Source organism: Centruroides vittatus, unplaced genomic scaffold, assembly GCF_030686945.1.
Source record: "Centruroides vittatus isolate TY-2023 unplaced genomic scaffold, ASM3068694v2 contig_754, whole genome shotgun sequence".
Taxonomy (NCBI): domain Eukaryota; kingdom Metazoa; phylum Arthropoda; class Arachnida; order Scorpiones; family Buthidae; genus Centruroides; species Centruroides vittatus.
In genome coordinates this window covers 2,919,089-2,944,985 of record NW_027122490.1, presented here as the reverse complement: position 1 = coordinate 2,944,985, position 25,897 = coordinate 2,919,089, and the positions used below count along the sequence as shown (strand labels likewise).

Sequence of the window (25,897 nt, the reverse complement as noted above, 5' to 3'; positions counted from 1 at the left end):
TTAAACATAATTATGTTTAATAATTATGAAATGTAATGTGGTAATTTTACAGTACTAAACTATTATTTAATTTATGATAGACTTTTTGTCTAAAATTTAGTAAATTTATTTTTAAATTTTTTTCTGTATTAAATAAAAGTACTACAGAAAATTTTAAAACTAATTAATCAAAGTTTTAATATCTATGTTTTTGAGTTCTACTGAAATGAATTAGACTTATATAATATGAATAAATTTATAACCCGTGAAAAATGAAATTCTGTCTTTATTATTTGGATTATGTAGTGTTATTGTAGAGGTTATTAAGCATAAGATGCATGATGTAAACTTTTTACACTCTTACATAAGGTGAGTCTCTGAGACTCCCATTTCAAAACATACAGAAACAGTAGTTTGTAAAGTTTTGTAACATTTATTTGTTGTTACATTTCTTACATATCATAACTTTGTGCTCCTGGTCTATGTTTTTCTTACATTTGCTACAAATCATTTTACTCATTCGACCAGATTTAGAGGGACATACAAAGTAATGCCCTTTTTTTATTTCTGGAACTTCTTGCTGTGCACCCTCCAAGTGTAATTTTACTGAAGTGTTTATATTTTGTAAATATTTTTACTTTCATTTTTAAATACCTTTTAGTATTTTTTGTGTAGCTCATTGACTTTATTAGGAAAGACTACTGTTTATTTGAGGCAAAGAAGTTGTTGCATTTTCAAATATTTTTAACTTTAGTTAAAAAATTAAGAAACAAGATAATTTATAGAGATGATACTTTCGCTGACTGACATCATGTATCATTTGATTTGATATAATTTTCTTTTTCTTTTAAATATATTTTTAACTTTTATACCTGTATTATTACTATTATATAAACATTTTTATCAAGTAATTTGAACAAGTTTGAAATACATATTTTCAAATGCTTTGAATTTCAAATTTAAATGTAAAACATTGTTTAGTTTTTTAAAGTAAACAAATTTTTATAAAAAAGGAAGAAATAACAATGAAAAAATATATAAGCAATGTAGTAATACAGTAAAACTTTTCTAACTTGAAGCTCCAAGATGTAGGAAAAAGCTTTGAGTAACAGATTATTTGAGTTAGAGAACAATAGAATGAAAAATACCTATTCTGAATACATTGTATTTTTACCTCTCTTGCATTCTAAAAAGAACCTTTGATAGTTTTTTTGTTTTAAAAGCCTGTGTAATGACTTTCAACAAAATATTTAATATAACTAATTGATTCAAACAGTTTTGAAAGTACATCTTGTTGAGATAAAGCAAAAGGTCCTCTCACTTTGGACTGGAATGTTGTCTGAAAATGGTGTTGGACAATAGATACAACTGTCTGAAAATTTCATGGAAATTTGATAGTTAGGATTACTTTGGATAGAATAAATATTAAAATTGGAATCAGGGAAGTTAAAAATAACATAAATCAGTGTCAGGGGACCGTGAAAACCTTTAACATGGAGAAAATTAGTTAAGGAAATTCAAGTTGGAGACATTAAATTCCTATGCTGTTTCATTGAGACCTACCCAGTGCTTCATTTTCTTTAAGTTAAAGGGTTAGAGACATAAGTTTTACTATTTATATAAGTTTACATTAATATGAATTTAAAAAATTATATATAGACTAGGATATCTAATGAAGATTATTGTAAGGTAATGTTGTCAATAAGTTAATTGATCATAATTACGATAAGTTTTTGGAATATTATTTATTTAAGTTTTTGGATAATTATTTATATGCTATGATAATAATCGAGGGGCTTAGTGGAAAAACAATGTATCCTGCAAAACTGTGAAAAATGAATCATTATTAATAAATTTGGATTGTTAATGAACAACATTGATCTATTTTATAAGAAACTTTCATGATTCAGTTGCATGTCCATTCACATTCACATTAATAAAACATTGCATATTAAAGTGTTGGTGAAATGAAACAAATCTTTTTTCTCGAAAATTTATTAATGTGGGATATAATATTTTTCCACAATTCTCTCAGTTAAGAATAGCAACTATTAGAAACTAGTATTTACATAGAAAATGGTATATTAATAGAAACTATTAATATATTAATTTATATTTTAGATTTATTGATTGAATTTTCTAAAAATTAAAGTGAAAGTAATATAAAAAAAAATATTTGCTTTGATATGATAACTGTTTTTATTTTGTTTCATTGATTTTATTGCACTATAAATTAATTTCTTTTATTTTCAAAAATAATATAGGAACAATATTGTTTTATGCATGTGCTGCATGATGGTTCAATATCTTATGTGCATGATCAAAGTTCAATTACACAACGACTTTTAACTTTGATTTAAATGTTATTTATTCCATTTACGTTAGAATATTGTGTTATATCTTAAAATTTTGTTTGCCTGAAGATGAATACAAATTTGTTGGAAGTGCTTGCAAAAATAAAATACTGTTAACACTGCACTTAGTGTGTTTTTACTTCCTTTTTATGAAATAATATAGGATGTTCCCCTAAAACCTCCCTAGTTTTTTGGATTACTTTTGGGAAAAGAAACATGAGTACAATACTGAAAATAATGGTGGTAGAGAGTGCATCTGAAAAAGATACTACATTAAATCAGTATATTTCTATGTGACATCAGGAGCATATATGATATCCATTCTGTACTTGATTTTGGTTCAAGTCTAAGCCAGATGTTAGGAGTCACACTGTTAATGACACCCATGGTTTTTGTATTTAGGGCTCTGAAGCATAGCATTTTTGTAGCATACACACAATCTTTGACATACTCACAAAGAAAAAAGCTTAAAGAGGTGATGTCAGGTGATAGTTGGACTGATAAATGGGGCTGCATCAACACAATACAACAATTTAGACCAGGGTTGTCCAACCTTTTTCCTAATGGGTGAAATTAGAAATTTATGTATATTCACCAGGCACAAAGATACTTTATATAAATATATTTTTTTAAAAAGTTCAAAATGTGATTATCAAATTTTAATAACAAATATATATAATTACAAAAATACTGTGTTATTTATTGACAGTAAGAAAAGAAATTATACTCACACAAAATAAAAATAAATTCAATGAGATTTTTGACATTGCCTTCCTTTTATAATATTGTCAACACTTGCTTTTATAATACTAGTCTTAATTGTAAGAATGTTAGTTAAATGGGAATCACTCAACTTATTTCTTTCAGCAGTTTTGATGTTTTTTAAATGCACAAAAACAATTGTTTGCAACAGTATGTACTACCCCTTTCTATAGTAAATACTGGTACATACATATACCCCACCCCACATGCCTAACAGTTTTTTTAGATAAAACAATTTTCTAGTAGCAATTACATCATTATTCCATAAAAGTGTATCCAGTGAAATGAGAATAATTTATACAACATACTTTATCAAAATAAATGAAAATGCACCTAAAAAATTTAGAGTGCAGTGGGCCGCATAAAAATATTAAGTGGGCCACAGTGTGGGCCACGGGCTGGACATCCCTGATTTAGACGATGTGATAGTGGAAGTCCTTTGGAACACCTCTGTGGTGGTTCTTTTGAGTATATGCACATGAACCTTAGAGTATTTACCATCTTTTGCTGCATATTTTATTCCCATACCTGACAATGGATTTTGTAGAGTTTAAAACTATGGAAATTTGAAGGGAACATCCTGTACAATTTTGAAATTTTCATTATTAATATCCAATATAATTGATTTTCAGCTGTTCCTTATGTGGCATTAATATTGCTGGGAAAACCCAGTCCTGGAAGTAGATTAGCTCCAACTCCTCCTCCACTTAGTCTCACTAGTAACATACATAACTATCATGGTCATAGTAGATCTCCTTCTGAAAGAATTACAGGTCCTCAACCTGTTAATGTAAGTATTTATTTAAATTCTTTTAATATTAATTTAAATATTAAATTTTTTAAAATTAAATTTGACTTCATAATTTTTTTTTAATTGCAATTTTGTTCAAATTCATCCAGTGTGGTTTAAACTAAACATAAAATTCTTTTGACTTGTAAAATGTATTTGTACATTTATTTAGAACAATATCTAATATTATTAATAATAAATGGATCAGCAAGAGGCTATACTGAAAGTATTAGACCCTACATATCATTAAGCAATGTGGTGGTATACAGGTACTTTCTGATATCCCCATTTAGTGTGTGTCTGTCAAAGCATTCAAATCTCTAATCTCTGTTAGGAGAAAGTTTTTCCCTTTTGTCACAACGTTGTGTTTTCTAACAAATCATTATGTATTGGTCACTATTTTTGAACCTGAATTTTTATTAATATTTCACTCTAAATTTTCTTGCATTCTATCCTTTGGGTTACATATCATTTGAGCATATAGTGAAATGAGTTAGACATGAATGATATAATTGTCTCCACTACTATCAGACCATGGGTTGCTGTACTAGTTATTGTGGGATACCAACTTTCATGAACTTGTCCACTGCCAACTAATTATATTTGTCTAGCAGTTGTTTTCAGAATTTTGCCAAGAAGACAGGGGCTTTACTTTTATATGGATAGGTTTAACCTATCCTGTGTTGAAATTTTTCTCCATTGTGTGTTGCGCCATGTTGAATTTTTGTCAATGTAATTTGGCATAACGAATGGCATAATGAAAATTACACATTTTTGAAAAAAATAATCATTGCTATTGTATCATCTGAAATTATTTTTTTATTTTGCACAAACAAAATAGATATATTAATAAATGTAAAAACAAAACAATTATATTTTGGAAGTTAGTTTTAATATAAAAATTATAACAACTAGTGACATCTAGTTTCAAAAATGTTCTGATGCTGAAACAAGATATCTCAGATCAACCAGTCAAGGTCAGCAGGTTGCGACCCCAAGATATGTCAGGAATAACACTGGACAGGTTAATGATGACTTCAGGATTTCAAGGTACCTGGATATAAGGGTGAAAACAAAGTAACTTGCAAATACAAATATACTGGTGGAGGGAACATTTTCTCAAAAACATGCCAAAAGATTGTGTAGCAAATTATCATAATTATAGTATGACAAAAAATAAAAAACTGAGTTTTTATCTTTTTATTAGTAATAAGGAAATGCAAAATAAATGTATTTATGTAAAAAGAATTAAAGGTGATTCATAGCAATTGTCCACGAATTATGCATAATTGTGTAATGAACACTTTATTTCAAGCAATTTAAGCCATAATAATAACTGTACCTAAATGTACCTAAATTTTTTAGGCACATTTTCATTGTAATATTAGAGATGGTCATTTTTCTACATTTGTTTGTAAAGATAACAGTTAAGGATTTATTTCCACAGAGATGTGGAAATAAATCTTTTCTGATCCTGTTATACAGTATATATTTTCTTCTTTATTACTAGAGTAGTGTTTGTTCACTCTAAAAATTACTGATAAAAATAAAGTCTCATAAAGTCTGCTTATGTAATCAAATTTGAATTCTAGTTAACTAAATAACATAGTTTTTTTTTATTTCTTTGTCCTTAATATTTACATAGAAATGTAAAAACTGTCTACTTGGACTTTGTTTATTAATAGGACTTATTACACTGGTGAAGTTTCGGATTAGCAAAGAGAGGAAATCTTAGTCAAAAGTCAAAACAAAATATCTTTATTTTCACCTGTATTTTGTTTTGACTTTTGACTAAGATTTCCTCTCTTTGCTAATCCAAAACTTCACCAGTGTAATAAGTCCTATTAATAAACAAAGTCTAAGTAGACAATATATATGTCACTGTGAAAGACCGAAATTAGAGAATGTCGACACATACGAAAGACCATCGATAAAAGACCGAATATTTGGTTATATTATTAATGTTAGGTTGGGTTAGGTTTATGTTGTATCACACACAGCCATCTTGTGTTGGATGAGGATATGCTTATTTGTCAGTATTATAGTTGTATTTTATCAATTAAACATGTTTTAATTGAATGTTCCAATTTTAATTCTTTTCACTTATAACATTTTATGCATTCTTATTTTAAACTTTTAGGTTTAACATGTAATCCATATTTAGACTTATTAAATTTATTTTTTTTTTTTCAAATTAAAATTTTTTAAAAATCTCATATTATTTTACATTTAAACTTAAATAGTTTATTATAATTCGAATACCGGTTTATGAGATTTGTATAAAAAACTGTTTAAAAATAAGTTTACTGGCTTTTCTTTAATTTTTTAAACATATTTGGTTGTTTGTGCAGCCATCAGAATACAATAAATAGAATACAGTCATCACCCGGATAACTCGACATTCATCAGTACATAGTCAGTTTTTTGTGGTCCCGGCCGACTACATAGGCATTAATGTTATTAATGTTAAAAAACTCTGTTTACTCGACATCGTTTAACTCATCACCACTGGATAAATCAACATACTTTTCTGTTTCACACTCATTTAGATGTCTGATAAGTCGACTCTCTCCCCTGAAAAATGAGTTCACGCCACATAGGTTACTGTATGGTGTGAACTCATTTTTTCAGGAGAGGAGTTGACTTATCAGACGTCTAAAAAGTGTGAAACAGAAAAAGTATGTTGATTTATCCAGTGGTGACGAGTTAAACAATGTCAAGTAAACAGAGTTTTTAAACATTAATAACATTAATGCTTATGTAAGTTGGTCAGGACCACAGAAAACTGACTAATTAACCTACGGTGTTGAGTTATCCGGGTGACAACTTATGCGGACTCGGCTGTATATATATATATATATATATATTCTATTTATTGAAATAAAATATCTGATAAATAAAATGAACAGAACAAAATTTGTAACAAGCTTGTTACAAATTGTTTTTATTCTGTGTTTAATTTCACTGTTAAATTGGGCATTTGATTTGTGTTCTGTTCATTTTATCTTGATGATGGCTGCACAAACAGATAAAAACATTTGAAAAAAAAAACTGTTGGTAATAAAGACTTTGAAAGTTTACTATAAATAGTTTTAGCTTTAATGCTGTATATTTTCTTATTTACATTAAATCTTTTCATTATTTCAATTATTTACATTAAATCTTTCTCTATTGAATTTGTTAAGTTTTTTACTGATATTATGTTCTTAGTTCTTACAAACTAAAAAGTAAGATAAAATCAAATAAAAAATGACTAAATTGATAGAAAAGGAAAAAATGCAAGAATATTATTTAAAAAATTGAGAAAGTTTTACTTTAACGTAACATAATATAACAGTTTATTTTTATTTTATTTCGTTTTTATCTTTTCAATATTAAAAGGCAATGCTATTTAGCATGAAAAGCCTTCATCTAGAAATGAAAAACCAATAATTAAAAATATTATATAAATATTGAAAGATTTTATATAAAATATAATAAATTATATAATTTTAATGTTTAGCCTGAAATACAACAAGAAGTTGAAAACGAAAGAATAGGAACAATTAGGAAAATGTTGGAACAAGAACTTATTTTTGTTGAAGTAAGTTACAAAAGTATTTAAAAAGAAAACTTTTTTTATTTTTATATAAAATGACAAATGAGTATATCAGTTTATTATTATGACAGTGTTTAAAATAAGTGAGATATTTTAAATTAATATTATTTTTTTATGAAAATTTATTTCTTATAAGCCAATTTATTGTCAATAGAATATTTTTATTTATGCTTATATATATACACTACCTTACAATAATGGACCAGACATCAGCGGTGGTGGTGTTTTTGTTTGGGGGTGTTTTTTGTGGTATGGCCTGGGACCTTTGCATATTGTTTCTGGTAAATTGAACACCTATGCCTACATGAACATTTTGGACAATCAGGTTCTTCCTATGCTCTGGCAATTTTATGGAATGGACGAATGGTACTTCCAGGATGACTTCGCTCCATGTCATGTTGCAGCCTCTGTCAAGCAGTGGTATCAAGATATGGATGTCAACTGTCTTCCCTGGAAGACAGTTGACATCCATATCTTGAGTCCCGACCTAAACCTGATAGAACATTTATGGGACGAGTTCTGACCTAAACCTAAAGAGTCCCGACCTAAACCTAATAGAACATTTATGGGACGAGTTAGAGCGATGCTAACGGACCAGGGAATCATGTCCAAAATTTATAGCTGAGCTGGCGACATTCTTGAAGCAGGAATGGACAAAAATGCCCATAGCTGTGTATCAAAACCTTGATGAAAGTAAGCCCAGAAGGGTTGCTAGTGTAATTGCATGTGGAGGACTCTCCTCCTATTAAAGCATGTATTCTTTACCTTAATTTACTTGAAATTATCTCTCTTATTGAAATTAATATTAATTTTGATGGCCCCTAACATCTACCTGTAATCCCAAATTACTTCAGATGAAGAATAAGATATGGCTTGTTGTTTTGAACGAGCTATATCTTATTCTCCATCTGAAATACTGCCCAAATTACTTAATATCTAATTATTAATAGTAGTGGAAAATAGCCTGATTAACTATGGTGATTGTTTGGTTTATTATTAATACATTGGGTTTAGTGATGTTTATATATATAATAAATGAAAGTTGATATTTGTTTAATATCTATTAAAACTTGTATTCAGGAATTTCCTAACAATATGACAAGTATTCAATATGCCTTCTGTAGTGTGATGTATGTGTTTCTATTCAATTGTAATGTTCCCAGGCTTTTGTATAGTATGTGTGATATGACTCGTATAGAGGAGAGAACATCAGGTACAATAAGCACCCTATTCCTCCTCCACAGATGCCTTATTTGCTGGGCGAGTTTTGTGTACTTGCTGATTTTTGCAGTGCATTTGTTTTGTACATTGTGAGTGTTTGGAATGGATATGTCTATAATGTACGTGATTTTATTGTGTTTGTCAATGAGTGGGATGTCTGGTCTGTTGTAGTAAATTGTTTTGTAATTATGGCTCTGTAGTAGTACATCTTGTGTGTATTGCGACAGTGTTTTCCAATACTGTCTGTGGAATGTACTTGTAGTATGGTTCATGGATGTCTAATAATTTGTGTTTCTTTGCAAGCTCTTGGTGTATTATATTTGCTACTTGATTATGTCTGTGTAAATAATCTGTCTGTCCCAAGAGCTTGCAACCAGAAGTGATGTGTTGTATAGTTTCTGGCATGATGTGACATTTTCTGCATGTGTCATTTGTGAGTGTTGTATCTTTGACTATGTGTTTTCTGTAGTTTTTAGTATTTATGGCCTGATCCTGTATGGCAGTGATTCCCAAACTTTTTCGATCCACTGCCTCCTTTGTTCCATAACGTTATACCCAACGCCCCTAACCCATTTTCTCTTGTGTGAGAAAGGATTGGAAATATTCTTAGGAAAACTTTTCTATGAATCTCACACTTTGTGCCCTTACCGTACATTGTTCTCAACATCTGGAAACCATTAAACGCGATATTTCCTCTTATCAGTTTAACAGAGGAAAGGGAATGGCTGTCAGTGATTCCAATTTTTGCCTTTGGTCACCGTTCAGTACCCTGCCTCCAGTGCCCCCTAGATTTACTCACCGCCCACAAAGGGACATTATCGCCCACTTTGAGAAATGTTGCTGTATGGCAATCATGAATCCTTCCGTCTCTCCAAAGAGACATCCCCGAGCTGACCAGCTGTTTGATGCAGTTTTGTCAACAAAATCCTGGGCCAGGTTATAGAGATACCTGCCATGGAATGCCTTTTGAGCCCATGATTGCTTAATGGTGTCTATGCTTTTTATATGTTGTGTCGTGTTCGTACGACATGAGTGTAAGTTTAATGGTGTGTTATTTGAGTCTGCTAGAGTTACTGCTTTATGTAACTGCAATGTTTCTTGTTTTCTGTAGAAAAACTCTCGCAGTGACTGTATTTGTTTGTAGTGAAGGTTAACTATGTCAATCAGGCCACATCCACCATCTTTACGTGGAAGGGTTAATCTTTCTGTGGCGGATTTAGGATGATGATGTTTATGCTTAGTAAGTGTTGTTCTTGTTTTTCTATGGAGTTGCTCAAGATCTGTGTGAGTCCAATGTATAACTCCAAAAGAATAAGTGTGTACTGGGACGACATATGTGTTTATTGCTTTAACTGTGTGTTTTGCATTTAACTGTGTTTTGAGAATATCGTTTAACCTACTTTGGTATTCTTTAATTAATCTTTGCTTTATTTGTGCATGTTCTGTTAGTTTGGCCTGTTGGAATCTTAAATACTTGTAGAACTCGCCCTTTTTCATGGATTCAATAACGTCTCCATTTCCAAGTGCAAAATCTTCTTTCTTCAGGATTCCTTTATCTATGTGAAGTGTTTTGCATTTATCTAGGCCAAATTCCATTTGTATGTCCTTGGTGTATGAATGTGTGATTTGTAGGAGTTGATGAAGTTGTTTTTGTGTGGATGCATAAAGTTTTATGTCATCCATGTACTGTACATGAGATGTGACAATGTAAACTGTGTTGTTTTTTCATGTCTGATATTGTAACCATATTGCGTGTTGTTTAACATGTTGGATAATGGGTTCAGGGCTAAGCAGAACCAGAGAGGACTCAAGGAATCGCCTTGAAAAATTCCTTGCCTAATAAAGATTTGGTTTGTTTGTATAGAAGTGTTACTAACCCTGAGATGTAGTGATGTTCTCCAGTGCTGCATAGTGTTTTGAAAGAATGCAATGAGTGATGGATGTATTTTGTACATGTGTAGAATATGTAGCAGCCAACTGTGTGGAACACTGTCGAATGCTTTTCTGTAGTCTATATATGCCATGTGTATGTTTCTGTGTTGTTTGTGTGCTTGCCGTAGAATAACTGAATCTATGAGTAACTGTTCTTTGCATCCCCTGTGATTTCTATGGCAACCTTTTTGTTGTTCCGTAAGAATGTTGTGTTCTTAAACGTGTTTGTATATTTTGTTTGCAATACAAGATGTCAATAATTTGTAGAGTGTTGGAAGACATGTAATTGATCTGTATTGTGTGGGGTCTGTGGTATTGTTGTTTTTAGGTTTCATGTAGGTGATGCCCCGAGTAAGAAATTTTGGCATGTCTTGTGGATTGATGATGATGTGTGTTAGGTGTTTAGCTAGTTCCTGGTGCAGTGATGTAAATTTTTTGTACCAGAAATTGTGAATGTTATCTACACCAGGTATCTTCCAGTTGTGTGTTCTGTTGACAGCGTAGCAGATGTCAGGATTATTATTATTATTATTATATGAACTTTTTCAGAGACAGTTGACTTATTTTTCTAACATTCTTTTTGTAAAATGCACAGAACTAGATTTTAAAACAGCCAGAAATGTCTATCTAGAACTTTCTCACTACAGGAACTAATTAACTTCTAAGGATTAAGTGTAAATGTTTTTTCACGAACTTTTTTTTACTGTGTTAGACATATCTACATGACTTCTTGACTGGACAGGTTAATTTCCAAGAAATGTTTTACTATTTACTATGATTCAAACATTGTTCATATTTTTGTTGAACTCAATTTTTTTTTAATTTTGTTAAATAGAACTTTGTTTTATAAAATACAATCAAAATAACATGATAAATTACTTCAATTGAAGAATTCCACCAAAATATTTGTTGAATAGAAAGTTTCATAAGATGTTCATTATGTGAAAGTTTTATTGTGTATATTTTTTCATCTGGCAATTAACATGTGTAGACAAGCCTTTTGAATGTGTATCACATTTTTCATACTTTTGGAAATTATTATGTATCCTTTATTATCTAAGAATAATTTATAATATTTTTATATTTTATAAAATTTTATTTAAATCTCAAAATTTGTTTAATTTTTAATTTATTGCAGAATTTAAAAAGTGAATTAGCTAAAACTCCATCAGATAAACTTCAAGCTGAAATGAATGGTGCAGCCAAAAGAGTGAAAACTTTGGAGGATCAATTATTTAATTTAACCAGAGTTCATCAAAGTATTTCTGTAAGTGATGGATATTTATTAATTTTTGTTTGATTTATATTATTACTATTATTTTTTAAATAGATGTATATTTTTGATTTTGTTTCAATAGAATATCAAACACTTTTGAAACTTTTCTGCTTTACTTTTGGATACAAAACTATAATAAATGAAAAGCCTTTGATACTGATTTTTTGTTTATTACTGTTTTTAAACTTTTTACAAACGTGAAAACTTAATTTGGAATACAATTTTTAGTAAAATCTAACACAGATGGAATTCTAGAACAAACTATCTAGAAATTATTATTATTATTTAAGGTACTGAATAAAAATAATTTATAGATCTGATTGAGTATTATACAGATCAAAGTTTAATAGATGTGTTGAAAAGATTTAAATAATATAATTTAACATAGTAATAAATTGAAATTACTGTAACATTTATATAAAATAGGCTAGTAAAAATGTTTTATCAAGTTATGGTAAATATTTTTCTTTATTATGTGTCAAGTTTTTCATATATTATGCTTTGATTTCAATGATTATGTATTCATAAAATAAATACTTTTTTATTCTAATATTTAATGAAAAAAGTTATTTGGGTCTACTTTCATCTTTGACTTATTTTTCTTGTGAAAGATTGTTCTGAACTATGAAATTTTGGCTCAGTTTTTGCTCTGATTTATTACATTAATTTTTTGATTTCTTTTGAATAAGATTAACAAATTTTTTTTGACTGAATGACCTGAGATTTTATATCGTACATTGAAGATTATTTAAGCATAATTTGGTCATTGCAAATATTGATGTTTGTAGATATATTATAGAGTAGCCCCTCATTATATTGTGCTTGTCAGGAGACAGAGAGAAAGCACAATATATCTGGTGGCAAAATCTAATTGAGTACTAAAAATTCTGAGCTTATATTAAATGTATTATACATGCTATGGAATTTCTATTCTCTATTCTTTCATCAGTGAGTGTTTCTGATATAAAATAAACGTAGTTTTGCATTACTGAATTTTATTAGCAGTTTTATGTTATTAACTGATGTTTATGTAAACATTGATACTATAATTGTCCACTTAGCATTATTGTTTCTTTACTAATGACATTTAAAGACAAGTACTGTAGATATTAAAACAAAATATCAGTTGTGATTTTATTATACTGTATTTCATAATAAATTGCATATTAAAAATTTATGAAATTTATATTTTTCAATAAATATCATAACAACATTAACTGAAAATTTAAAAAATAAATATTGAACATATAATAGAATATTAAAACTTATAAAATTACAAACAGTAAAAATTCTCTTAAAAACAAAATAAAGGTTTGTCTCTTTTTTTTATTATTATTTTAAAACTTCTGTTCAGAAATAAAGAAATAGTTTCCTTGCAGTCGTTGTGTTTAGTGAGGTCATCAATAAGACGTCTGCAATACCAGAGAAAGATCAACCATTGATAATAATTCAACAAATTTAATAAAGCTAAGAGATAACAAATACAAATCTAGACACGAGGAATACAGTTTCTTCAAGCCAGTACAAATCACTAGAGAGCATTATTACTATCAAGCGAGCATTATTCCTACTATTAACTATTTCCGACCGAGAGAGAGAGAGCATACATAAACCGATCAATTATCATACCTTGTTGTTGGTGGCTAATTTTGACAAAACTCTTTCATGGACGACTGGGGGAAGACGTTCGATAGGCCACAGGCACAAATTAACAAAATTAATGGTAATCCTTTGGAACTCTTTAGGACGATCGCTTCTACAGGAATGGACGTCCACCATGTGACCATCTACCTTTATCTGGGAGATGACCTCTGACCCAGTGTCACATGTCAACCCCAGTGACAGTGACAGCCTTTCCTCTCAAGCAAGTACAACCTCACTTTCTCCACCTTCACAGACTCACCTCAATTCAAACGAACTGCTATCCACCAAGGAGGAGAACCCTCCACATGGGTCCAATTGAGAAAACCTCCTCCTGATTATCAGAACAGCTTTCTGGAACAGTTTTACTCTCAACAACTGAGAAATACGCAAGATGAATCGATGAATTATCCTTGCCAATTAATGGACTTTGAACAAATTTAACACAGACAGACACAGACACACACAGACACAGAACACACACACAGACACACACACGACACACACACACAGAACACACACACACACACACACACAACACATACACATATATATATATATATAATTTTTGCAACCGACGGCTGATATATATTAGCCGGTCGCCTATTTTATTGTTGCTTTCGATAGATTGTATTACAGCATCAGTTTATGTTGGAAACCAATATTATAAACATTGTTGCGCAACAGTGCGTGTTGGGAATCAAGTGTAACCAATGTATAAAATATATAAAAATAAATTTAAAACAATGGGGTTGGTTGTATATATACATCATGAAGTATAATTCTAAAAATAAACCATTTTTAGAATGATTTAACAAGTAAATAAAGAACTCATTCTATTCCAACATCAAGAGAAAGTTGACAGTTAACTTAGTCCATGGAGGAAGTCTAAAAACAATCAAAGGAAATACTAAATCTTTGAATCGACTTTGTTTAATTTTCATTGTCCAGCTATGACACCTTTGACCTGTCATCACTACCAAACAAACGGTCACCTGATCAGATTCTCACACTGGTTACAGATATAATGCAAGTGCACCCAATCTATGGGGCGATCGTTCTACAAGGAGCTAACTTTTCACTTTGTGTTGTACCCTTCAACGTGAGCAAGTTCCTATGGATTTATCTATAATTTTGTGAAGGGAGTACGTGTCGTCCCAAGCATCTCCCTGGTCCTCTCTGGATAATTAGCCTATGAGGTTACATCCCTTGCTACAGAGAAGTATGATAAATCCCGATCTTATGTATGCTCTCTCTCTCGGGCGGAAATAGTTATTGATAGGCATAATGCTCGCTTGATAGTAAAAACTGCTCTCCAATGACTTGTACTAGATGAGAGAACTATATAAAGTCTAGTATGCTGTTCACGCCAAGTTTACTATTAATATGAAATATAACTCACTGTGTACGTCGTTATCAAATATTTTTCTTTTTCTTTTTGAGCACTTTCGACAAATGTATTTCCATCGTCTTCAGGCGAATGAATGATCTTCAGTTGGGAGAACTGTATTCCTCATGCCTACTTTGTGTTTGTGAACTTTTAGCTTCATTAAACTTGTTGGATTTTAAAATGGTTGCTCTTACTCTTGTGTCACTGACACCTTATCGACGACCTCACTAATCCTGCCACTTGAACTATAGAGCCCTCCTATTTGAACATAATTAAATCCGAATATATCAGATTATTCACAAGTTAGGACATGTATTAAACTATCCTAACTGGTGTCAGTTCCTGACGTCGAAAGGATCTTACAATCCTGACGACAATTAATAAATTATGTCATCCAGTGACAAAGTTAGTGGATCTCACCAATCAAAGGAGTTTAGAGTTTGATGCTCTACTCCCCGGCTTCTCACATTAACAAGTTGACAGATTTTGGATAAAAAAAAGGAATCAAAGTTGTTTTTTTTCAATGCTTATCTTCCATTTAGAATTAAAGCATGAAAATGCTCTAATTGCAGTTCAGTTATATAATCTGAAGTGCAATGTTTATATGCAGTGTAGGCTTTCTTCAACATTTCTATAGCTTATTTCATACTAATGACAGTGGATGACAGTGTCTTTTTCATTGCTGCTTTCATCATTTATGCTTTCTTTATCTTGTACCTCTGCAATAATCTGATAATCAGAGAGCGTTTCAAATTTTGGTTTGTTGTCATCAACATGAACCATTGTTGAAGCTCATTTTCTGTAACACTCATGCCTAGAGATTTTGCTGGTTTTACTAGAAGCTGTATTGAATCTTCTTCTTCTGCCTACCACATTTAACATCATTTAAAAGCTTCATCCAACATTTAGAAATGGTTGAGGATTTTACTTCTGCCCATGCTTTTTGGGAAAGGTACTGTACATTACATCTTTTAAATTGGTTTTATTCAATTCATTTTCATAGAGTTGCAATTTGCAGAGCAAATTTTGTCAGTAGTTCTTAAAAGTTTCAATTATTCCTTGATCTGTTGGTTGAATGAGGCTTGTTGTGTTTTTCAGAAGATAGACTGATGATTTCTTATCCGATGACAAAAAGTGCCTCTCTTTTGGATGAGCTTGACATTTATCAATCAAAAGCACGGCCTTTTCTTCTAAACCTTTGTTTTGTAAATGAAGGTGTACTGACAGAATAAAATGATCAAAAAAACCATTTTTTGAATAGGGCTTGGTTCTTCCACACATTTTTTTGAGCTGTCATAAATTACTGGTAAGTTTTTCTGTTTACATTTTTTAAGACTGGGATTACGACTCTTTCCCACAACAAGGCAATTTTAATTTACGGCTTTCACTTTTATTTGTTGCAAAAAGCATTGTAAACCATTCTTTTTGCTTCGTGTATCCTGTATTAGTTTTATTCTTCTTAAAATCTTGCATTTCATTAGGAAGCAATTTTCAGTAAAGAGCAGCTCATCAGCATTATAAATTTGCTCATCTTCAAAACCTCAATCAGCCAATCTGGTTTTCAAGTCATGAGACAACATGGAAGCAGCACTGTGATCAGCAGATTGTTTTTCTCCATGAATCTGATTTTGTCCTATGCCATGCCTCTTTTGCTACTGCCAAAACCATCCATCACTTGCTTTGAATTCCATTTCTTTGTCTGGTTTCAATTTTTCCACTAAAATTTTTGCCTTCTCTTTAATAATTGGGCCTGATAATGGGGTTCCCATTGCACATTGTTCTTCAAACCATAAAAACAATGCTTTATCTGAGTCGTCATTTTTTTCCAGTCTAGCTTTCTCCTCTCCAATCCTTCAGATTCATCAACATTTTCGACAAATTTTTGAAGTTTGGCTTCATTTTTAAGCCATCCACAAACAGTAGCTGATCCAATGTCTAAATCTTTTGCTACTGTAACTTTCTTTGCTCCTTTTGTTATTTTATTGATAGGTTCTAATTTCAGTTTGATGGAAACATTCATATGTTATGAAGACATGTTGATTCAAGGATCACAGAATTTTTAAATTTATTTATGATGAAAAGCCTTTCTAACTAATTCCGTGATATTATACTGTAGTATCTTAAAACACATATGCGATTCTTCTGTCTCAACAGATTTTAAAATGTTTTAACAAGTGTTTTCGTGACCACATTAGTTGGTCAGTGGTAATTGATCTGTCCACTTCAGATCTAAACAAGCAAAACAGCTTGTTTACATCTCCTTGTCAAATTTATTGCTTGTTTTTCCTGAGTGGTAATTTCAAGGACAGTGGTATGAAAAAATACTGTATTTTATTGTAAGTAAAAATTCAATGGCCAATCAGTATTTTAAAATTTATTGACTCAAGTGCTTTTAAAATTTCAAGGACAAAATAAAAAGTATGATATAACGAGGTGCAATATAATGAGGGGCTACTGAAGTCCTTTATCTAAAAATAATATATATAATAAAAAGTAATAATTTCATATTAATTAAATTTTCGATTTGTTACAAACTAGGTATTATGTTTTAATAAAAAAATTATATGTTATATTTAATTTTATACTTAGATAAATGTTATTTCATTAGACATAAAATAATAATTTTGAAATTTTTGGGATTGTTGAAATATAAATCGAAATCTTAAGTCAAAAATTTTATTGAAAATAATCTATAGAAGATAATGTAATCAAGTTATTTCTAAAATGATTTCATTCAATTACCTTTTATAAGTCATATCAATAATAATTGACATTTAAATTTTATCTTTTGATATATTAATAATTTAACATGGTTACTTTGATTAAAATTATGATTTATTTGCTGAAATATTTATGAAAATTGATCATGTTGTAACATTTCAGCCCTCATCATGTTCACCTCGTTCTCCTCCCGTCCGACGTTACACTCATTCTGAGAAAGAAAATTCAAGATATTCACCAATTACTCAGCATACAAGATCACTTTCTCATCAGATCTCAGCTCCAACACTACCAAAAGCAGAATGGAATATCATATCTTCTATGCCAGATGATTCTATTTCAACATCAGAAATTCAGTCAAAAAAAGGAAATGGACATGTTTTAAATCAAGCCCAGAAATCATTGCCATTATCATGTTCTTTGGAAAATATATCTAAACAGGCATCTTCTAAAGGCTCTTCTTGGGTGAATAATTTATTTGAATTTAATGGACTAACTCTATTAGCTTTATGTTAACTGTTTAACATAATTTGCTTAATTTTTAAATTATTGAAGATCAGGTCTGGAAATATTAGATTTTTTTTTCATAAAGATGTGAAGTCACTATTTGGAAAAATTAAATATTACAGTAAACACAATTCTGACTGTTGATTTTTGGGAAGATTATTTTGTATTATAAATAATAAAATGAAAGTCACATTATTTGTAAAAGCTTTGTTGAATTTTAAATTTAACAAATGCTTATCTTTATAAATAAAACATCAATAAAAGCTTGAAAGCTTTTATTGATGTTTTGCTTGATCAATCAAGCTTTTAATTTTTAATTTTTTTATTTTGTACTTAAAAGTTTAAAAATTGAATAAATATTTTTAAAGTAATTATATTTATATTACATTACTTTATAGCCATTACAAGGTTCAAATCATTCCCGGCAAAGTTCCAATCCAGATACATTAATTCATCATATAGAAGACTTTATTCCATCTAACAGAACACCATTATCATCACCTGAATTTCAGAATTATAATATTAATAATCAACATTTATCATCTCGAAAATGCACTGCATCTGAATCTTTTAATGAGTTTGAAGTTGGAAGAAGATGGAAATCAGCACGTTTGTCAAAAGTATTTATGTTTTAAACATACTTTTTGTAAAATTATTTTTCATGTAGTATTAATTATCTATACATAATAATTTTATGCATTCTTAGTACCATGAATTTAAGACACTGTGATTTGAATTCATTAAAGAAGTGTCCAGTATTGTAGTGATTTTTGTGATCAGTTGCTAAATTGATACTTTTAACTAATCATTTATAATACATTTATATATGTGACAAAATGAAAATGTTTTAAATGAAATTTGCTTTTATACATGACTTTTAGAATTACATAAATTATATTAAAGATTTAAAAAATTCTAGGTTACTAAGACAAGCAAGTAAAAATTCTGTTTTATATGAAAAAACTAAAACAAAAATACTTTTCAAGTATTTTATTTTAGTTAAATTTTTGATGGTTAAATTTTCAGCAAAAGTCATTTATCAGAATACAAATTTAAAGTTTGAAGTTACTGTATTTTTGAACATTGTCAACTATATAAAAACAAAATTGAGAGTATATTATTTGGAGGTGGAGGATTGTTTCTTTAAGCCCTGGTCACACCATGCGATTTCCAGTCGTTCAGGTGACTGCAACCGCAACGGCTGTTCCCATTAACTAGTAAACCCCTTCGAAAACTGGCGCGACTGCAACTGCAACTAGAAACAAAAAGTTTGTTCTACTTGCGACGATTGCAGATACACATCCAATCAGAAAATGTCTTTGTGCCACGTCATACTTTGTGTTGTATATTTGTCAACATATCTTGATTATAGCATTTGTATTAACTCAGTTTCAGTACATTTAAATGCTATATTTGATATAAATCAAACCTGAATTTATAAACATTATTGTTAGATTTATTTTAAAAACTTTGATTACTTTTAGTAATATACAATTGAATAAAATAAATGCTTATATTAAAGAAAAAATATATTGATTAAAAATGAATTAAATCATCCAAGCTTTTCTCTAAACAACACTTACCCTCAAATATTCACTTTTATAAGATTGATAAATAGCATCCAAAACTTCTGGGGGTATGACTGATATTGAATTATGCGCCACTCTAAATTGGTATGCCAAACTACAAAACGTTTTGCCTAAATTATATATGACCATTTTAATCTGAAAGATTGCATAAAATATAAATTAAATACAAAATATATGTTATTCATATTGGTGGCTAAATAACGAAGTGTCAACGAAAGATGTTCTCTGGGTGAAATAGAACCTCAAAGATGTGTATCTTCTTTAGCTATTATGGGTGTTATTCTTCTTAAAATACTTTGGAAAGTATTCGTATCCATACAGATATATCCCCTATAACTTCGGCATCTGAAAGCCTTAATTCATTCATCAGCTGGTGAAAGCAAGATTGTTTAGCCCATTGATTTTTATTTTGCCAAGTTTTAACCTAGCATGAACATTTTCTCTTATTTTTCTCTTTGTATATTCTCGCCAGCTCTAACAAAATTATCACCTTATTTTTTTTATTCATTCCAGAAAAGGAACTGCTTGCCATTTTAATAAGAAAAGTGGCTAAAATTCTGTAAATTATCTGAAGTGGAACGTAAAATGTCGGTAAACTCATGAAAGTAGTCAAAAACAAGCTACTGTAATTTTATTGATTTATTATAGGGTCACATGTTTCTGAGTTGCAACGCCAGCGAAGAAAGTGTGTGACCACGAGAAGACTCACGCGTGTTGCAGTCACAATTGCCTGCATGGCTGGAAATCTCATGGTGGGACCAGGGCTTTAGTCTTCCAAGTAATTCTGTAAATGAGTCCAAAATTCAAAATATGATTATTATTTTCTTTTTTACTATTGGATTTATTTTTAATGTATAAAAATTTAATAATAATTTATCAATAAAAGCACTAGATAAAAGTATTATATTAAATGCTTTGAAATGCCTATATACCATTCTTTTGAGTCTGTAGTAAATTTTAATGATAATCTTATAAGTTTCTATGTTAATTTAAACCATCTTCTGATGCAAACTAATGTCTGAATTGCCAGATTTTATTGTAACATCTGTTCCAGTATCAGTCCATTTGAATCCATCTTAAAAATAAATATTGATTTATTATTGAATATTATAAATTTTAAATTATTTTACATAACAGATTATCATGTGTTTTAATTAATATGAAAATATTGTCAATTGTTCTAATTGATTTGTATTAATTCAGAAACGTATTTCTTAATTAATATAAATGATTTAATATTTAGATTTTAACAATTTATGAATTTATATTGGATCAATGCAAATGAAATGGTCATTTTTTTAAATTTAAATTTTCTGGCTTTGTAGTTCAACTTTTTTCCATTTGAATAGTGCTGAATGTTTGCAAATTGGAAGAGCACACATATAATACGTGAATTTAAAAATGTAATCTCATTTATATTGTGAGTTCCATATGTTTAAGAGTACTTTTTCTGATGGCATGGAAAAAAGGAAATTACATACGTACTGTGGATGTCACGCCAAAAATTGTGTAGCTAAAAAAAAAAATAAAATTGAATAATTTTCTTTTTCAAGTATAAGCAGGAACATAATGCAGCTGAAGCAACCTGAAATACCAATGAAACTTTTGGTGAAGGTCATGTGAGTGTGCAGGCCACCAGGCATTGGTTCAAAAAATTTCATATCAGGAATAAAAACCTTAAAAATCAGAATTGAAGAACATCATCAAATCAGAACATCATCTGACTGTCCAGGAAACTATGAAAAAGTTGAACAAACTGGACATTATTCAACCATTTCTTGACCTCTAAACATGTTATGGAAAGTCAAGAAGCTCGATAAATGGTGTGGGTGCCGGGAGGCGGCCAAAGTCTCGTTCCTCCTTTTTGTCGGCTAACAGGTCCGCGAGACCTGCCCACATCAAGATGGCGGTTCGGATGAGTTACACGTTACGCGAGTGGAGGAAGTGAATGGGGTCGACGGTAGAGCGGCGGATGATGCTATTCGAATAAAAGACATAGCCAACGGATAATAACAACAATAAGAATTTATTTAAGCTAGCAAGATAATTACAAAAGGGGCGTGCGACGGTCGCCTCTTTCTGGATTCGCGGAGGGAGAGTTTACATAAATTCGGGTCATACCTCGTGATCCGGGTCGGTCTTCGTAGTCGACAATATTTCGTCGATTATCGGCGGTTCCCCTCGATTTTGTCCGCACACACACAGTCTAAAGAAAACGTAACCAACCCCCCTTTTCTCTGTCGTCATCTTTTTATTCTCTCGGTCACGAGTTCCAGTTTCGCCAACCCGCGTTTTTCGACTCTTGTTCCTCCTGATTCATTTTTTCTTTCTTTTGACTCATATCCCTTTTCCTTCTACTCACGCGGAAAGGGATGTATCATTACTGGCTTAATTCCGGTGGGTTCGAACTCTCACAATGGGTATCACACGAACTCAGTGAGAGAGATAAAGAGCATCATTTGGAGGTTGTAGGGTATGGAATCACCTAGGTGCACGATTCCCACCCTGTTTTAAGATAACAAACTTTCTTGACGGAAAAATCGTTAGAAATGGCCGTTAGAAAGAGCCGTTAGAAGATCTGTTGTGTTTCAAATCGACGACAGACGGACGATTGGCTGGCGGAAAGTGACTGTTGGCCGGACGTTGTGGAAACATTTGAATTTGATTGGCGGAGGATTCAAACGCGGACACTATTTAAGAAGTAGTTTCGGCGGGAAAGGATCAGATTGGATTCGGATGGTTGTTATCGAAGTTCTGTCTCTCTCGTAGGACGTTACGGAAATCTGGTGAAAGTGAACTCCAGTGGTTTAGTACGAACTTGTTCCTGACTCGGAGGTGTTGTTAATTATAAGTCTGTTTGCGGAGATCGTAAGGAGTTTTTCCGACAAACTTGTACGGATATAGTCGGTTGTCGCTTGGATTAGTGTTTGTGCATAATTAATTGTAACGCTATTTTGTATTATTTTGTACATTTGCATTGTAAATATAAACGTTGTGTTTTATTCAACTGACTGGGTGGTTATTTTGAACATTACTGAGGTCTTCAGTTCGTTAATTAATTGTCACAAAAATGAAAGTATTCAAACAAAATTCTTTCCCATCCACCGTATTTCCAGACTTTTTGTGAACAGATTATCAATTTTTTTTTATACATTTGGACAGTTTTTTGACAAAAAAAGTCTTCAAGGGAAAGGATGCAATAAAAAGTATCTTTAATGGCTTTTTGGCTTCTTGTGATTTCTATCAAATTGGTGATAATACATTTCTATTGCATTGGGAAAACTGTATTAATGTTGGTGGAGACAATTTTGATTGAAAATGTTAATAAACATTCAAAGACAGAAGTAAAAATTGGCCATTTCATTTGCAACAATCTAATACATAAGCAATATTAATATTGATATTTAATGTAAATTTTTATTTGTGGATATATAACTGAAAGATCCTGAAAATGAGAATTTGCTTTTCATATTTAAAATTTAATTCAGTTATTCTATATATATAATGCTATTTATCAAACTTTTTGTCAGTTCCATATATGTTTTAAGTAACATAAACAAGGATATTACATTATGAATAGTTACTTCAAAACATTTTTACAATGAAATTTGAATGTTTTGAATTAATTAAAATAAACTATTCAAATCAATTATTAATTATTAATCATTTTAAAAAATATTTGTTTTCAGGGATCAGTCAGTCATGCTGATTATACACCTCCTGGAACTCCTCCTCCAGATGCATCTTCAGATAATGTAGAATATAAGGATGGTTGTAATGGAGAAGACAACACATGTTTTGAAGAAGTATGTACAGTATGTTTTAATTTAGTTCATGAAACATAATATTTACAAAAGGATTTTTAAAATATTTAACTTGACAACATGATTTATAGTTTTTTCAATAAGTTTTTCACTGTATAAGAAAGTTTATAATTATACTTTATTTAAATTTATGCATTATGGATTTATAATGATTGTAAAAGTAAATTCATTATGGATTGTAGGGATTGGTTCATTTTTATAGAATAATGAATTTCTATTTTATTTATTTAGTATCAGTTTAGTAAATATTATTAATATAATGAATATTTGTTTATTGCTGTCTTTTTAATAAAAGTTATTAATATTTTAAATTTCATACTTATGCAATGTTAATATGAAACTAACTCTACTTAAACAATAGAGAATAACCTTTTCTTCTTTTCCAGCAGAAATTTTTAATAAACAGAACTGGTTTATAAAATTAATACATGAAACTTTTGATTAAAAATAACATTAAATTTCTAGTAATAATTATATATTAAATAAGATAACATTTCCAAATTAAAATATTATATATATTATTATTATTTTTCAACTAGGTATCAATAAATGAAAGCCATATTTTAATGCAGTAGAGCATCAATTATCCGAAAAAATTTGGGACGGGTTGTTCGGGTAACTGATCATTTACAAAAAATATATTAACCTATTCGATTTTGAATATTCTCTTTATTGCATGTTGTTCCATGTTGAATTTTTTCGATGTTAAGCCTAACACAATCACATGTTTTAGAAAAATTATAATTGTGGCTATTGTATCATTCCAAATTACTTTATATTTTACACACACAAAATAGACATATTAGGAAATGTAAAAACAAAAAATTTTATTTCAGAAGTTAGTTTTAGTGTGATAAATCTCAAAGCAAGGAACAATGCATAGTGGAATGGAACATTGTACACACTGATAGCATGATTCTACTTGCTTTTTGTTTGCCAAACAGACTTTACATACTCTTGTTGGATGTTTCTTTTTTTTTCTGTTGGTGGTGGTATAGAACTGGGAAAATGCTGTTCAGATAAATGTAATGGATTTTCGTGTGATGGTTGACTGCGGTGGGCTACATGCCTACTTATGTGAAACTTTTTGATCACTTCTCTAATAACAGACATTTGAAAATCAAGAAATGATATCTGTTTTTTTTTGTATGTTGGTGATACAAAACACAAGCATTATATAATGAAATATCCAGCATATGAAAAAAAACTTTTTTTTTATACCATTTCACCGTTTTTCTCATGCACAGATAATTGTGTATCACTCCGTCACACGGATCGATACCACCCATATTACAATTATAATATAAAATGCAATTTGGCTTCATTATTACATCTCCTGATCTGTTACATTTACCAGAATCAGAGAATGCATTATTACTCATTGTACTTAGAATTGTCACATCCCTTTTATCTGTTCAACAAAACACAGACAATTCATCTTTCTGACAGGTTATAAATTCCCCCTTTCTTCAATTTATGGTCAGGAAAATTGCATGGCATTCCAATTCAATTTTTATTCCTGGTTCCACATACATATGTTTGTTTCTCCAGAAGTGTTTTTGCTAAGGTCGGTTAGGTGAAAAACCTGTCTAAAACACCTTGTGATTCTTACCAAGCAACGGTTCTAATAAGGTAAGCACAACTTTCTCACCTTGCCTGCCTTCAAAATTTCCATATTCTGTTGAAGCTCCCATGTAAACTATAAAGTTAAAAAACCAAACATATCCTGTTTATGACTTGCAAATTTCGAAGCTTTTTATGCCAAAATGAGCATGCTTGCTCGATATATATTGTCTAAATCCTAGTCTGCCTCTCCATAACATAAGACTTTCGTCTACACAGACATTTTCATCTGGGATGTAGGCATATTTGAACCTGTGGCATAAATGATCAATAACACTGTGTAATTTATGCAGTTTATCATCACCACCTGAGGCTTGATTATTGTCTGTAAAATGCAAGCATGACAATAAAAGCAGAAAGCAATTGCTCGACACTGTACTAAAAAAATGGTGTACAGAAAACATCTTCAATTATAAAGTACATGCTTACGTGCGGTATACTAATGATACTTGTGACCATTGTAAGTCCTATAAATTCTTTGATTTCTGGATTTGTTGTTGGTTTCCAGTGTTTTACCTGACAATTTTCCCATAACTTGTCACAGTTCATCAAGCTATCACCATACCTGTTCATTTCTTAAACAATCTTGTCCACAAGTTCATCATCGAAAAATATACGAAAACAGTCAAATGGTGTAGTATCACTCCATAAATTGCATTGGACTGGTTCTGTGAAACTGTTTACTTGAGG

General features: G+C 30.4%; 1 protein-coding gene across 1 annotated transcript in view; it reads left to right on the top strand.

Annotated features, from left to right (window-relative positions):
• The window catches only part of LOC136981433 (rho guanine nucleotide exchange factor 11-like), a 188,423-nt gene that overhangs the window by 52,344 nt on the left and 110,182 nt on the right, over positions 1-25,897 (top strand). Inside the window, exons 6-11 of the mRNA XM_067277756.1 lie at positions 3,728-3,885; positions 7,388-7,468; positions 11,775-11,903; positions 17,827-18,129; positions 18,570-18,791; positions 23,450-23,566. Of these exons, the coding sequence (XP_067133857.1) occupies positions 3,728-3,885; positions 7,388-7,468; positions 11,775-11,903; positions 17,827-18,129; positions 18,570-18,791; positions 23,450-23,566 (1,010 nt within the window). The remainder of the gene's footprint in view (positions 1-3,727; positions 3,886-7,387; positions 7,469-11,774; positions 11,904-17,826; positions 18,130-18,569; positions 18,792-23,449; positions 23,567-25,897) is intronic.